This window comes from Lacerta agilis, chromosome 1 (assembly GCF_009819535.1).
Source record: "Lacerta agilis isolate rLacAgi1 chromosome 1, rLacAgi1.pri, whole genome shotgun sequence".
NCBI lineage: Eukaryota > Metazoa > Chordata > Lepidosauria > Squamata > Lacertidae > Lacerta > Lacerta agilis.
Window position 1 is genome coordinate 65,015,689 of NC_046312.1, and position 16,276 is coordinate 65,031,964.

The following is a 16,276-nucleotide window of genomic DNA, read 5'->3' on the forward strand; positions in this document are numbered from 1 at the left end:
GTCTTGATTAAATATTTTTGAGCAACATTTCAGGTGAAATTAGCCTCTTTTAGAGTTGGTACCTTTTCTCTCATGAAATTCAACTTAGCTATTGGGTGTTTTTATCCTTGGGTAAACCTGTCCATGGTGCAATTCAGTTGGAGAGGAATATATCTTACATGACTTTCTCTACAGTAGTTAATTACCTCCTAATGAATTTCCTCATGGGAGATGACTCGTGGTGGTATTGTTCTGCAGTGAATTACCAGATTCATTTTTAGATAGTGTATAGTACTGGGGACATATTGAGGTGTGCTGTTCTACAGACTAGTAAGGTAACTTTTAATGGCCGTGCTGAGTAGAGTTGGCTGTCATCAAATTCAGCAAAGGAAGTAATAAACCTTTTATGGATTGATCATTCTCCATTTTTAGCTGACATTTTACTTGAAAGCTTGTATTCGTCCCTGCTACTTATGGATTAAAAGACATGTTGTAGATCAAAATGACAAGACTATGCAGGAGAGTGAACTAAACCCATATTACCATATTTTTCCATGTATAAGACAATTGTTGTTGTTGTTCAGTCGTTCAGTCGTGTCCGACTCTTCGTGACCCCATGGACCAGAGCACGCCAGGCACGCCTATCATTCACTGCCTCCCGCAATTTGGCCAAACTCATGTTAGTAGCTTCGAGAATACTGTCCAACCATCTCATCCTTTGTCGTCCCCTTCTCCTTGTGCCCTCCATCTTTCCCAACATCAGGGTCTTTTCCAGGGAGTCTTCTCTTCTCATGAGGTGGCCAAAGTACTGGAGCCTCAACTTCAGGATCTGTCCTTCTAGTGAGCACTCAGGGCCGATTTCCTAAGACAATGCTTTTTGCTAAAAAAAATTTTAGGCAAAATTGGGTGTCATCTTATACACGGATAGTGAATGCAGAGGGGGGACGTGTGATTAATGGCAGCAGCAAGCAGGAGATTGGCAGTGGTGATTGGGTGGGTGATTGGTGGCTGCGGCAAGGCCTGGCGATTGGCTGCGGCAAGTGGGCAGGAGGGCTGTTGGTGGCAGCGAGCGGGCAGACAATTGGCTGCGGTGAGGTGTGCAATTGGGAGTGGCGGGCAGGTGGGTGAGCAATTGGCGGAAGTGACCTCCCCCACCCCCCTAAAAAGCTAAACAACTTAATTTCTTAATTTTGGGTTTAAAAGAATAGGGGTCATCTTATACATGGGGGCATCTTATACAAGGAAAAATACAGTAATTAATATTGGTTAGTTCACTCTCCTGAATAGTCTTTTTGTATTTTATGTGTTCATATTTTATTTGAAGTACCGGGTAACAAGTCACACAAACATTATCTTAGGGAAGATGCAAGAGTTATTGTTTTCTGTAGCTCTTAATTTGCTACTATTCTTTCTGCAGTTTCACCTTGCTAATTTGAACACTAATGAACGTTGTATATCTGAAATGACTTCTAAGCAAACCTTTTATATGTATATCTAGGATGTTTGGATCAGGAAGAGAACATAATTTCACACGTCCCAATGAGAAAGGAGAGTATGAAGTGGCCGAGGGAATTGGCTCTACTGTGTTTCGTGCTATTCTGGTGAGATTACATTACTTGCTGCTCTTTTCACATTCATAAGTTTATGTACAAGAGGTACAGATTTTTTAAATGGTTTTGTAGACTTGAAAAAGAACACCTGAACATTCATCCTATTATATCCAGGGCCTGTGCGGGTTGTGATTGAGGGGTGACTAAGGATTCCTGCAGGGCATTGCTGTTCCATTGTGCGTGGCATCTCTCTCTTTCATTGTCACATATATTGAATGACATTGTTTGAAAGAATAAATGTAATATGAAAATCCTTTACAATGCTGTTTTGTTTCCAGCTGTGTAATCAAAAGGCTTCAACTGAAATTGAGGGATATAAAAGGTGGTATCTGTTTTTAGATATTTTATTGTCTCCACTGATATAGAGGTTCTATATAAAAGCTTATTATTATGGACCTTTTGTATCACAGTATGGCAGTTGAGATAACTTATTTCAGCAAAGTACTGTGAGAACCGTTCTAGTGGCAGACATTAATTTCTGCAGTGTTTGACTCTAGACCAGTGATTTCCATCTTTCCTTGTTCACAGAGCTCTTTCCATGAAACTGCTGGGTATTTCAGAGTGTTTTTGAGTGCACACTTGGTTTGCTTGAGGTGTTGCCCATTCCTATGGAGTGTCACGTGAGCTCTGTAAGCTGAGTTATAGAACACAGCCAGCACCACTGTGGTGAAACATTGTGGGGGAATAGGCAAGCTGTCTTTCAAGAAATACTGTTCAATATTACTGATCTTCTCATTGAAGAATCTCCAGTAATCTTCCAAGGAACATCAGGATCCCCCCAAACACAGAGTTGTTTGTGGATGGCTAAGTGGGAGGGTGAATCCGATAGGAAAAGATAGAAAGAGGTGTCAGTTTGCATTTCTTAGTGCAGAAAGTATTAATCTGATGTGTAGAGATCTTTCCTAGTCTAATTAATTCAAGAGGGTTCTGGAAGCTTCTCTGTGTGAAAGAAACAAGCAGAAGGTTCATGATGTTCGGGTTATTCCTTCAGAGAAGCTGAGTACAGCTGACTTAAACTGGTACTGTTATCTCTTCTGTCAAGGTCATGCTGACTATAATAGTAAGGCCAGAAGGAGCCTGGGTTTCACTATTTTCTATCTCTCTTTTTGTTCTGGTGTGGTGTTCTGTATATAATATGCTTAGTGTTAAGGTTTAGTTTTATTATAAGTTATTGTAAGTTTAAGTTAGGTCTGCTGCAACTCGATTTCTTATGGACACTGCCAATCCTGAATGTATTGGATTTGTGACCATTATGCTCATTTGCCTTCAGTAGCAGTAAAGCTCTGCTGGATGAAATACAATTGCCTCTGGTCTATTTTTTTGGGAATCCTGCAACTTGTTTAGGTTTTTACTCTGATAACTATACGTTCCTCATGACAAGAGGAAGCTAAAATCTTTGGCCAATGTTGTAGGACAGGCAGGCGTCCCCTGTGATCCACAGATCATAATAATGCAGGCCATTTGGGTTGTACCCAGAAGCTAATTGGCATCCAGTGCAGTCATTGCAGCTCCAGCCTTCTATGTTCCTTTCATGCCACACCTGACAGAAGGTATGCTGCAACTTTCTGCATTAGCTCTATTTTCTGCTCTGTTACCATGTAAAGGCATAATAGTCAGCTAATTTTGTCTTCAGATGGCAAAACAGAATTTTTGGAGAAGTGAAAAACTTTTCAGTAAGGAATTAGATGCTCCTTTCCAGTGTTCCATGGTAGTATAATTTTCCTTTTTCTTTTTCTAAGGATTACTACAAGACTGGGGTGATCCGTTGTCCAGATGGAATATCTATTCCTGAACTTAGAGAAGCTTGTGACTATCTCTGTATTTCTTTTGATTATAGCACTATCAAATGTAGAGACCTCAGTAAGTACACAGTTGAAACTGGATTTATATGTATGTGTTTTCAAGTTATCTTGTTCTAACTGCAAAATACTTTCCTGGAATAATATTTATGCAGCAATACAGCCATCTCCTTTAAAAGAACCTCTCATTTCCAGATGGCTCTCCATATGTATCATGGCATTATTTTCTTCTAGATAACATCATGGAAATACATAGGAGAGGTTCAATGGAGAAATGAATCTTTAAACCAACATAGCCTGTTATCTGAAGCATTCCCAACAAATTCTTTCCCTACCACAAAAAAAACCATATTGTTCAGTTTCCCTAGTCAGGGAAACGACAGTAGAAGCTTTCCCCTTTTTTTGGTTTTGAAAACTCTACTGACTAAAGTGTATTTAGTGTCTAAAGTGTATTTAGTGTACTGACTAAAGTGTCTTTCTTAAATAAGTGTTCAATAATATTGATTTGGTGCTCTTGATTTCAGGTGCTCTTATGCATGAATTATCAAATGACGGCGCTCGGAAACAGTTTGAATTTTACCTTGAAGAAATGATACTGCCACTGATGGTAGCCAGTGCTCAAAGTGGGGAAAGAGAGTGCCACATTGTTGTGCTCACTGACGATGATGTGGTCGATTGGGATGAAGAATACCCTCCACAGATGGGGGAAGAATACTCACAAAGTAAGTCACTGAGGTTTTTTGAAAGTAACTTTGGCTCTGGGGTATTTGTCCAATAATACAAGCACATATCCTCAGATAATTTGTCATTAAACAAACAATACAAACATCACTTAAAAACACCTGATGCTGATCTCTAAGAAAAAATATCTTTAGGTAGTGGCATTTATGAATTAGGTGCACATTGCAATACAGTTAAGGTTCTTGTTCAGTGTGGGGAATTTATTTATCTATACAGAACGTACTTAATTGACTACATAGGCCTAGTGGATAAGAAAAGTTTTCAGCGGGTTTCTAAAAGTTGACACTGAAGGCGCCTATTGGCAAGAGTATTCCACAATAAAGGAAAAGGTAAAGGACCCCTGGACAGTTAAGTCCAGTCAAAGGCAACTGGGGTTGCAGTGCTCATCTTGCTTTCAGGCCAAGGAAGTCAGCATTTGTCTACAGACAGCTTTCCAGGGCATGTGGCCAGCATGACTAAACCATTTCTGGTGCAACGGAACACCGTGACGGAAACTAGAGTGCACAGAAACACCATTTACCTTTCCGCCTCAGCAGTACCTATTTTTCTTCTTGCACTGGTGTGCTTTCGAACTGCTTAGGTTGGCAGGAGCTAGGACAGAACAGCAGGAGCTCACACCGTCATGGGGATTTGAACCACTGACCTTCTGATTTGCAAGCCCAAGAGGCTCAGTGGTTTATGACACTAAAAGCTCTGTTATGAAGTGAACCTTATCAACTTGGGAAATGACCAGCGCCATTCCTACAGATGATCTTGGTGATCGAGCTTGCATATAAGGGTTCAGGTGAACCCTGAGGTATCCAGGACCTAAGTTGTTCAGGGCTTTGTTCGAACCTGGCTTGATAGTAGGAGGAAGCAAGGAGTGAAACAACAGCATTCAAGCTGTGTGTACTGGCATAGAACCTGTGCAAAGCCTAATTTTGCTTAACCACGATTACTGACCTATTGTTATTTCCAAATGCAGCCTTTGCATAAATCCCATCAGCAAAGTGTGAACTACATCACAGCAAATTTTAGTTAGTCCAGTTAAATTAGAAGTGAAGAAGGGAGCATTCACAAAATTTTGAAGTGGGGGCAGTGCTAAGAACCCATTCCAATTTCTATTAATTATCTCACATTGGATTAAAATATTTTGCTATGCCAGTTAGCAAAAAGCACTCACTGGCCCATCATGTTGTATATGCTTTTAAGAAAAACAAATCTGGGAAAAGAGTACATACACTTTTTAAATAATAGAAAAGCTTTCAAGAAGGAGGCCCCAGGCACATTGACTGCTTTTTAAACCTTTGCATGATGAGTCTGAACGCCTGAAGGGAGTTTTAAAGGGTTTGAGTGAATGTTCTTACAGCTGCTGCTCACAAGAGAGTTTCTGTCTTACCAGGGTACCTCCTCACAAAGAGTTTCTAAGTGTATTCAGTAGAACACACTTAAAAACCTCTTTAGAGCTTCATGTTAATTGCCCAAAGGTGTAAAGAGTAGCCCAAGTACCTGGAGACACTGGGAACAGGGCTTGCCAGCAGTTTTACAATGCTTGACCCCTGTTATTTGTGTGGCAAAGTGGGTACAAAGAATCATCTTCCAATTAAAGTTGCAAGCATTGTAATACTGGAGGAGAATGCATCCATTGCTTTATCGACTGTTGAACCAGGAATGCTGAACCAGGAGTAAACACTGTATAACATTTTATTCATCGGTGCATTGTGTTCCCTCCCCCCCAGTTATTTATAGTACAAAGTTGTATCGATTCTTCAAGTACATTGAAAACAGAGATGTGGCCAAGTCAGTCCTGAAGGAAAGAGGCCTTAAGAAGATTCGATTAGGTATAGAAGGTAAGAAGTCTTGGAATTACTTCCTAAGCTGCATCATCAACAGATCAGTGTGTGTGGACTTTTGCATGTACACAAATGGAATAAGACAGGGTAGCGCTGGAAGGCAGATAACCAAACTGAGAGAGAGAGAGAGAGAGAGAGAGAGAGAGAGAGAGAGAGAGAGAGAGAAGGGAGGGGGGGAGAGGCCTTGAACAAGAATGTAGTTGATCATTCTGAATGTATGAACCATTTCATGATTCCTGTGTACATGAGTAAATCTTCCTGCATAAGTACCAGTGCAAAGTCTACCTTGATAAATAAGCATAGATTGAAATGTTAGTGTTTTACCTGTGGTCTGTTAGCTTGTTATATAGTATATGACCCTACACACAAATGACAAAAATATATTGCTTGAAGGCAGAGTGCCAATAATATCTTCAGTGGAGGGTGAAGGAGGTCCTTACATAGAGCACTGCCTAAAACTAACCTGCCTGGTGTCTTAAAGTGTTATATTCTTTTTGATGCCCTGGAAATGAAGTACTTCTGGTTGAAATGTGTGTGAATTTTGTTTGTCTTTTAATATTTCAGGTTACCCCACATACAAGGAAAAGGTTAAGAAGCGGCCTGGAGGACGGCCAGAAGTCATCTATAATTACGTCCAAAGACCTTTCATCAGGATGTCATGGGAGAAGGAAGAAGGGAAAAGTCGGCACGTTGATTTCCAGTGTGTAAAAAGTAAATCTATTACCAACCTGGCAGCAGCTGCAGCAGACATTCCCCAGGACCAGCTGGTGGTGATGCACCCCACTCCCCAAGTGGATGAGTTGGATATTCTTCCTGTCCCCCCTCAACCCAGCAACAGTGATGTGGATCCTGAGGGACAGAACTTGCCACTCTGATCTGAACTCTTGGTTAAACAAAAGCATGCTATTATAAAAATGAAGATGCTGTAATGAGCTCATACTGCACTACAATTCCAGCTTCTCTCCATTGTGTAATGAACATAAAATGTTTTAGGATATTGCAGTATGGACTTACAAAAGACCAAAGTGGGATCTGATTATGGTTTGTGGGAGTACATGTGTAACAACATCCTGAGGTTCAGTTACATACCTGCATATGTTTACCAGTAGGTTTTGTGGTATTGGTTATTTGTATGGTGGACTGTCCTCATCCTAAGGCTCTGTCACAGCAGGAATTGGAAGTTACGATTTATTCAGTATTTTGGTACACGAGTGGGCAAAATGCAGACTTAAAATTCATAGTGGCACTTTATTAATGGTAGACAAAAAGAATTCTCAAAGCCATTTTTATAGTCAAGATGCACAATGTTGAGTCGAACAGAGTGCTTCTTTCAGAGACTTTCTATTCAGCTAAATGTAAATAGTTTGTTCTGAATGGAGGTGATGAGCCTACTTTGTTCTCTTATGGATGAGCACAAAATTCTTGCCACTGGGGCTTTTGGATTGTGAGGTTGAGATCCAACAGCCTTCTTTTTCAGATTTATTCAGTGAAGGGTTTTTTCATGTTTGATGTGAGCCATGTTCAAGAGTCAGGAACATAAGATACGGGCTTTATCTTAAAATTCTGCCTTACCTTAAATCTGTTCACAGAAATATTTATTTACTGAGTTTTTTCATAAGTGTTATGGAATAGGAAAATGATAATTGTTCACTCTTCATTTATTAACTGATTGTAAATGAGTTTTTCATTCAAATAAAAATTTCCATTATTTTAATATTAGCTGTGAAAGTAATTTATTATGTATTTTTGTAAAACACTAGACTAGTAACAGAATTTAGCGCCAAAATCAATGCCCTTTCCCCCTCTCTCTTTAAAAATAAAATGCCCTGACAATCCACATCTGGCAAAAGACTGGTTTTTTTTAGGGGAAAGCTTTTAATGGTATGGAAGAGACCTATACCCTAGGTCCCAGTTGCAGTCATAGTATATGAGGACACAAAGACGCTGTTGTAAGGCAACTTCCTATTTTTCTAAAAGTGTGTGTGTACAGACACACAAGCACAGATTATATATGCAGCTCTGTAAAATCAAAAAAGACCAGTACAACAAACGGTATGTGGAAGTTATTCATTGTCTGTAATGAGGGTAGACTGGATGGGATGTGTGTCTTTGTATTGGAAGGCAATGCAGTAAAGTGCAGGAGGACATCTAGATTATGATCATGAGATGAAAATCCTCAAGAGTCAAGAATAAGTAGAAGCTAACAAGCCAAGTGAAGTGACCTGGTGGTTAGAAGCACCTAACACTGTACTTCCTCCCCTTTATGAAGATTTTAGGCAAAACTTCATCTCATAAGCCTGTATTTCTTCAGTCAAACCTTAACTGCCTGCTTTTGTCACCAGAATATCTCCTATGCTCCGCATCTTTTTCCATGCTTCAGAAGCTAGGCTGAAACTTGTAGGCGTTTGACTGACGAAATACGTTGGAGGAAGTCCTGGTTGTGTCTGTGGTTTGAAAAATTGCTGCAGACCCACATCGATGCCAGGCAATTCAACGGAGTCCAACAAGCATACTTGTTCAGGTAATGCCATCACTTGCTCAGGGGGCCCCTTGCTCCGGAAATACATTTGCTGTTTCTTTCGTCGTCGTCATTATGCACGTCAACCAGAAGTGCTTTTTCAACCCAAGAAATGTAATTTAGAACAAGGGAAAACATTTTATTTTAAAAATATTTAACTGTCTAATACATTACACTTCAACAATATTTATAGTAAAGGATCTTACAAGAAACAGTTTTGATACATTTGTATAAGAAATATCCATTATCCACATGGGGGACCATTTTTGTAGTGTAAAAACACACCATACAGCTGAAATGACCATTTGCATATAAAAGCTACCAGTGATGCCAGTGCTTAGTTTGCACAGTGATCTTTTCCTTTTTTTAAAAAATGTCAACACAAAAACAATCCAAAATATACAGTTAACGCAAGCTATACACAGCTAACCAAATCAAAGACGTAGGACAGGGATAGGCAACCTAAGGCCCGTGGGCCGGATGCGGCCCAACTGCCTTCTCAATCCGGCCCGCGGACGGTCTGGGAATCAGCGTGTTTTTACATGAGTAGAATGTGTTCTTTTATTTAAAATGCATCTCAGGGTTATTTGTGGGGCATAGGAATTCATTCATCCCCCCCCCAAAAAAAGTATTGTCCGGCCCACCACATGGTCTGAGGGACGGTAGACCGGCCCACAGCTGAAAAAGGTTGCTGACCCCTGACACAGGAGGAACACTAGCAGGTTGATCTCCACTTGGTGGTCTGAAATTACACATGGGAGAAGGATGACTGTTCTCTTGATATGGCTTTTTATGAAATTGAAACATCAAAGCAATTCAACAAGCTTCACAGATTGGAGAACTCCACCAATAATGCACTTTGATATATCCATATTTCAAAGCTATTGGGTAGCATTTACAAGGGCCATGGTAAGTCACTAAAATCAACAGGGCCCCCTAGACCCGCGTCAGCTTCCAAAAGGCTCATGATTACAGCCATTGCTGCTTCATCATTGCTGGGGCTGCTGGATCCCTGGTCGTTGTCCATCATGTCAATCCCTATATGAGAGTTTTCCCCTGGAAATAAAGTGAAAAAAGTGAAAGCTATAGCATGAAAAACAGATCAACTCTGTCCAAACAGTATACTTAAGACCCTGAGATAACCTTCTGAGACCCTCCTTCGTGTGCCCCCTCCTCAAGAGGTCCAGGGGGGGGGGGGCAACACAAGAACAGGCCTTTTCTGCAGTGGCGTCCCATCTGTGGAGTGCTCTCCCCAGGGAGGTTTGCCTGGTGCCTTCATGTATACACTTTTAGGCGCCAGGCAAAAATGTTCCCTCTTTAACCAGACATTTAGTTGATGCGATTTACATCCTATGCCCTTTTAAAATGTGGGTTATTTTTTTGGGGGGGGGTATTGGCTTGTTTTTATTAGGTATTTTGTGGTTTTATATCTTGATTTTATTTTGTGACCCCCAGGTATAGGGCGGTATATAAATTCAATAAATAAAAATAATAACAGCTGAGATAAAACAATGCCAAACTACAAAGAGGCATTACTGTTCCCTTTGTTCTGTATACTTTGTTCCAAGACATTTAACATTTCAAATTTTAGAGATTAAATATTCCTAGTTTTTTTTACAACAAAAATAATCTGATGCATACAAACATACAAATGAATCGGTGCTCTAGAAAAGTTGTTGAATACTTTGTAAGAGAAGAAGCAGAGGGTTAAATACTATTTGTTGGAACTCATCTGGAGTGAATGTTTCCTGCATCAGTGACATCAGGCTGGTGACCCTGAAGTTTTCCCGGGATTCCATCAAGAGAAGTTTGCACTCAAGATAATTCACCAATATTTTTACTACATAGTGACTGGGAGTGAGTAGTTCAATTCTCCAGTCCTTCTTTTCTTTGTCTTAGCTTGTCTTACATGGTTATATACTTACCAAGAATGGAAGAATTGTCAGAATACGGGTAGCCTGGATTGTCTTGGATCTGGTTAGATAGTAAACTGGCAGGAGGAATGTCTGGAGTTCCACCATTCAAAATCTAAAGAGAAATAGATAAAACATAACAGTCTTTAGTCTCTAGCATGATCTGAGTGCTCTGATCGTAGCATATTTTGCACACATGATCCTGTTACAAACTGTTAACATTTACAGAGCTTAAGTTTATTCAACCATTAAGTTGCCCTTCACCTGGCTCATGATCCCAGAGTGATTTACAAAATACTAATGAAAGTTAAGCAAGTTAACAATAAACAAGCCAAATTTTCAAAAAAACAATACATTAAAAAAAAACTTTTCATAATTTCTCCTGATTTCTACGCATTATGGCAGGGGTCCCCAAACTAAGGCCCGGGTGCGACCCAATCGCCTTCTAAATGCAGCCCGCGGATGGTCAGGGAATCAGCGTACTTTACATGAGTAGAATGTGTCCTTTTATTTAAAATGCATCTCTGGGTTATTTGTGGGGCCTGTCTGGTGTTTCTACATGAGTAGAATGTGTGCTTTTATTTTAAATGCATCTCTGAGTTCCCCCCCCCCCAAAAAAAATATAGTCTGGCCCCCCACAAGGCCTGAGGGACGGTGGACCGGCCCATGGCTGAAAAAGTTTGCTGACCCCTGCATTATGGTATCATGCTATGGTGAATCTTAGGAACTTGGTGACTATAACACCTGAATTTGAAGCAGAGGGAACCATTCATCAACTTTTGGAGGATATTATTAACTTCAAATTTACATTATGACTCAGCAAGAATTTCCCTTTGGGCCTAGCAACAACCCATTCACAATGTAACAAGTCATCACATGGGGGTTTTCTTCCCACTGAAACCTGCTAGGCTGCGGAAATGAAAGGTGAGTCAACATATGTTGAAAGCTTATTTTAGTGCTTATTTTAATAGCTCTGCTAGTCAAGCTATACTGTCATCTGAATCATTTAAATGTGCTGCAAGTGAACCAATAATAGATCAATACATCTCAGAATAGCCAAATTATTTTTCTAGCACTCTAATTAAAAACATGGAGTTACAGGCAATAACATTTTTATTTCTGGCAGTAAAATGACCTGGGAAGTCCCTGCCTTGCATTCCAAAGGCCCTGGGTTCAATCCTTGGCATCTCCAGGCAGGACTTGGAGATAGCCACTGCCAGTGAGTGTACAGCAGAGCTTTCCAGACTTGTCATGTTGGTGACACACTTTTTAGATACGCATCATTTTGTGACACAGTAATTCAGTTTCACTAGCAAACCGGAGGTTAAACTAACCCCTTTACAGCCCCTGGAGGAGTGTGGGGAGCATTCGCACAACACACCTACGCGCTGCAGTCGACACACTCATGTGTCACGACACACAGTTTGGAAAGCTCTGGTGTAGGGAATGCTGAGCTAGGTGGGCCATTGGTCTAACTTGGTAGAAAGACAGCTTCCTAATGTGGTTTGTCACCTGGTTTGCAGTCACATACCTATTTTGGGGTTGCAAACTTAAAAAAAGACTCGGTCCCTGTCTAAAATAAGTTTTATTCTCTTGCACTCTTATGCAGGCATTGGTGCCATCTCCAGGGGGCCCTAGGGGCATGGGCACCCACAGAATTTTTTGCTGTGGGAGCCTAATTAACTATTACTGGCATGTTTTACTAACATTTCATATACAAACAAAGTTCAATTGAAATGTCGCTTAGGAAACTTTCAGCACCTACTCTGCTCTTTTGAAATGAGGGCAAGGGAGGAGAGGAGGGAACCTAAAATCTAAACAAAACCCATCTGGGAAGATCATGCCAGTACTAAATGTTTACCAGGAGATGGCAGAAGCACATTTCAAAAAGGAGTCATCCCATCAGTAAGAATGTCTGAAAGGCTTGCTGTCTTAGGTGGATCTGTGTGCAGCATTATCAAAATCTGCTTCACAGGGAAGAAGGGATGAGGTGTGCAAATCAGGAGGGTCATGGGAAGGAGGAGAAGGAGGAGGAGAAGGAGTTTGGATTTGATATCCCGCTTTATCACTACCCTAAGGAGTCTCAAAGCAGCTAACAATCTCCTTTCCCTTCCTCCCCCACAACAAACACTCTGTGAGGTGAGTGGGGCTGAGAGACTTCAGAGAAGTGTGACTAGCCCAAGGTCACCCAGCAGCTGCATGTGGAGGAGCGGAGACGCAAACCCGGTTCACCAGATTACGAAACTACCACTCTTAACCACTACACCACACTGGAAATATTGCAATGCGGGAGGGTGTGGCAAGATGAGCAAAAGAGCCAATTGGCACTTGCTGACTGTGGTCCCTTGTAGGCCACCAAATAACTGTCAGTCCTAGGCAGCCATGCCCATTTACTTCCCTTGCAGAGCTGGCGAATACCAGGTTGGCGTACAATTTTTTTAAAAAAACATCATTCATGACAATAACCATGGCTCAGGGAAATGAGGTAGCAAGTATTACAGAAACCTGGGAAGGTGGTGGGCAGACTTGACCTGTTTCAGCTGAGCACACCTGGGTATTCAGTGCCGCATGTGCATTGGTTGGAGAACTCAAAGGTGGGCATTACAGTCATTCCTAAATTTCTGTCTTTCAACAGGAAGTCAATGTGCCTGGTGTTGGGCCAGGGAGAGAGAATAGGAATGTTATTGGTGCACTGCCTGCCCCACCACCCTACCGTCTTCCTGTCCAATCTGGTTGCAGCAATAATGTTGGAGAACCCCAAAGGGTTTGTTCTGAGGGACCAGCAGTGACACTGAAAGCATGCTATGGGGCAACAGCCATGGGGCTGTCTCAGTACATCATTGGCTCCACACGGGTTGCAGGTTAATGCACTGCATCTGATGTATGCTACTGAGTGGACTGGATGTGGCTCTGTGGCTGAAGGTGTCATGGACAGGCCACTTCCTGGTGGTTTGGACTGATAGTAGCAGTATCAACTCCAGTGATTGCTAAATGCTTTGGGTGAGTTTCCAGTTGGTGTATCTGACACTCCTGTGGAAGCCTTGGTCTTGCTATGGGGTGGCAAGAGTTGCATTGGGAGAAAGACAGGGAGAGTATAACCCTATTGATTCTCCTCAGTATCTTAGCAGCTTTTGATACTGCCAACCATGGTATCCTCTTGGAGTGGATCTGTGGTCTGGAGCTACTAAGATACAGTGGTTATGCTGCTACCTGCAGGGTTGTTTCCAGGGTGTGGGACTGGCCAATTTCTGCTTGGTCCCATCGGGAGTTGAGCTGTGGAGTCCCACAAGGTTCCATCTTGCCCCCAGTACCACTGCCATTGGATGTGGTCATCAGGTGGTTTGGAGCCCAGAGGCATCAATATGCTGCTAGCATCCAGATCTATCTCTATAGACCATGAGATGGAGCTGTGCTAGTGCTGAATTGGTGCATGAAAGCAGCAGCACATTGGGATAAGGGTTAAGACAGCAAATCACATTGTAAATTGAAAACTTGCACATTTGCTGTAGAGAGATAACTTTCTGGCAATTTGAAAAGTAACTTTGTTGGCTGTACGTGTTCCAAAAATATTCAGAATGGACCTTACTCTTCCCCTGAATTGAGCTGCTGAGAATTCAGCCCTACAGAATACTAGCAACAGGAAGTTCCCAGAGGATGTCTGTGCATGCGCAAACAAATGTGTGAGACTGCTGAGAGAAGCCTAGCAATTTTAAAGACCCCATCTCACCTTTTTGCCTCCTGGTGAAGAAGTGTCAGGGGGAGGTGTGCTGGTCATGTTTAATGGACTAGAGCCACAGCTTGAAGGCGAAGAGCCTCTTATCCTGTCAGAACAAAACCAGTCAGATTAGAAAGGTTATGCTAAACAATGCAATTAATGTTTGACCAACTTATTGTGTTCATGGCAACCTGTCCCCTACCGATATGACTCCAAAATTACACCTTGGAACATTGTACAACACCTTGGAACATTGTACCCAAGGAGGTCCTATCTCTCTCATTATCAGGTGTGTGAGAGAGGATGCTCTGGTTAGAACTTAGCATTTTGAATTTTAACCTGTCAGATGTGTTAACCTGTTCTGGTTTACAATGCCTTGGTGTTCTCAATTGTATACATTACTGGAGGTAGAAAACATAATATGAAGAATTTCCCACTGACTATACCCAGCGCTATTTTTCTAGAAAAAGAGGTGCCGGAACTCACCGTGAACACCTCCCTCATTCTCTTAGAAGGGCAATGGCACCCACCTGAGAGGTGTCAGAACTGAGTTCTGGCGAATTCCAGCTGAAAAAAAGTTCTGACCACTTATGGTTCTTTTCTCCCTCTCCCCTATCAGTGATCAGCATAATTTTGAGGCAGAGGTTTTGACCATTTGGGCTCATTGCTCTCAACATAACCCAATATATTGCCACACACTTTTCTCTCCACATTTCTACAAAAACAGCTACACCACTTACACAGACTACTGTAAATGCATCAAGAGAGAACACACTAGGTGCTAAAAGTGAACGCATATTTGTTCTGGACTTGTCAGGTTTGCCTCCTGCTCCTACAACGACCAATAGTAACACTACAGCAGCTACAGTATTGATTTCTTGTAACCTGAAAGCAACTAAACAGGGATACTTGCTATTTATGGAAAGGAAGCAGCTGGTCACTTTTTTTTCCTTTTCCTTTTTAGAAATAGATATTGAGATGGAAGATCAGCACTGGGGCTTTCCTCACCTGTGAATCTCCATAATTTCTTCAGCAATCATTCTGCCAATTTTTCCAGCTCCTGCTCTTGTTCCACCTGGAATACCAGGGACTGTTGGAAGGGATCTTTTGGGACCACCTTTATAAAGGGGGGAGGAGAGAACATAAAGAGCTACACCCTTTCTGCTTGCACATTCTGAACACACATGAAAATTTTAGCGGAAAGCAGAAAATGTCCCTTGTCCAGAACTCTCTCCTCCATTTACAATGTTAAATACTTTACTTCAGTAGTCATTGAGTTGTATCCAATGTAGCAACAAGTTAGGGTCCTGGCAGTGGAAGGATTCCTGCTTGCACAACAGGAATCCTCCCACCCCACCCCACCCCAATTCCTTTGTGCATCCACTAAATCTGTTCTGGGGTCCCTCAACTGAGGTCCAGCGCCGAGGGCCTTCTGGCAGTTTCCTCACTGCGAGAAGTGAGGTTACAGGGAACTAGGCAGAGGGCCTTCTCGGTAGTGGCGCCCATCCTGTGGAGCGCCCTCCCATCAGATGTCAAGGAAAAAAACAACTATCAGACTTTTAGAAGACACCTGAAGGCAGCCCTGTTTAGGGAAGTTTTTAATGTTTGATGTTTTATCATGTTTTTAATATTCTGTTGGGAGCCGCCCAGAGTGGCTGGGGAAACCTAGCCAGATGGGCGGGGTATAAATTAATTAATTTGTTGTTGTTAAAGGGGTGAGATCCTGTTGTGTAAATCCTTGCACCATTGAGAAGAGTTTGTTGGATATAGCCCAATGATTCCAATCGTTGCAGTAGAAGCTCAACAACCTCAACCCTAAAAAAAGTTCAGCAACTTTGGTCGGCCCTCATGCGTGTTCACTTCATCAAATCTGGCCCTCTTTGAAAAACGTTTGGGCACCCCTGGGCTACTTGTTCAAATGACTCCCAAAGGAAGGCATATAGAATGACAGACAGGACACCTACATATTTCGACTGACAAGGGATATATTATTAACAGCTAAAGTGAGCCAAGTTAGAGTTTGTTAGAGTAAGACTAGGAAGATCCAGCTTCAAATCTTCACTCACTAATGAAGTAAAACTTAACTCCTATGTTACACTAACTTCACGTGTGTTCTTTGGCTCAGGGGCTCATTTGGACTCTGATATTTGGCACTTGAAGCTCGCGAAA

The 16,276-nt window shown here is 41.8% G+C and overlaps 2 protein-coding genes across 8 annotated transcripts in view; one reads left to right on the forward strand and one right to left on the reverse strand.

The window, feature by feature from the left end:
* BTBD10 (BTB domain containing 10) overlaps positions 1 to 7,675 on the forward strand; it is a 30,986-nt gene extending 23,311 nt beyond the window's left edge. For all 7 annotated transcript variants that reach the window (XM_033152098.1, XM_033152134.1, XM_033152143.1 and 4 more), the window contains 5 exons: positions 1,478 to 1,580; positions 3,329 to 3,449; positions 3,913 to 4,110; positions 5,848 to 5,958; positions 6,526 to 7,675. In XM_033152098.1, the coding sequence (XP_033007989.1) occupies positions 1,478 to 1,580; positions 3,329 to 3,449; positions 3,913 to 4,110; positions 5,848 to 5,958; positions 6,526 to 6,836 (844 nt within the window). In that variant the 3' untranslated portion in view covers positions 6,837 to 7,675. The remainder of the gene's footprint in view (positions 1 to 1,477; positions 1,581 to 3,328; positions 3,450 to 3,912; positions 4,111 to 5,847; positions 5,959 to 6,525) is intronic.
* Positions 7,676 to 9,188: 1,513 nt separating this feature from the next.
* The window catches only part of ARNTL (aryl hydrocarbon receptor nuclear translocator like), a 46,549-nt gene continuing 39,461 nt past the window's right edge, over positions 9,189 to 16,276 (reverse strand). Inside the window, exons 16-19 of the mRNA XM_033152165.1 lie at positions 15,116 to 15,224; positions 14,120 to 14,213; positions 10,405 to 10,507; positions 9,189 to 9,535 (exon numbers count right to left, since the gene is read on the reverse strand). Coding sequence (XP_033008056.1) covers positions 9,375 to 9,535; positions 10,405 to 10,507; positions 14,120 to 14,213; positions 15,116 to 15,224 — 467 coding nt within the window. The 3' untranslated portion in view covers positions 9,189 to 9,374. The remainder of the gene's footprint in view (positions 9,536 to 10,404; positions 10,508 to 14,119; positions 14,214 to 15,115; positions 15,225 to 16,276) is intronic.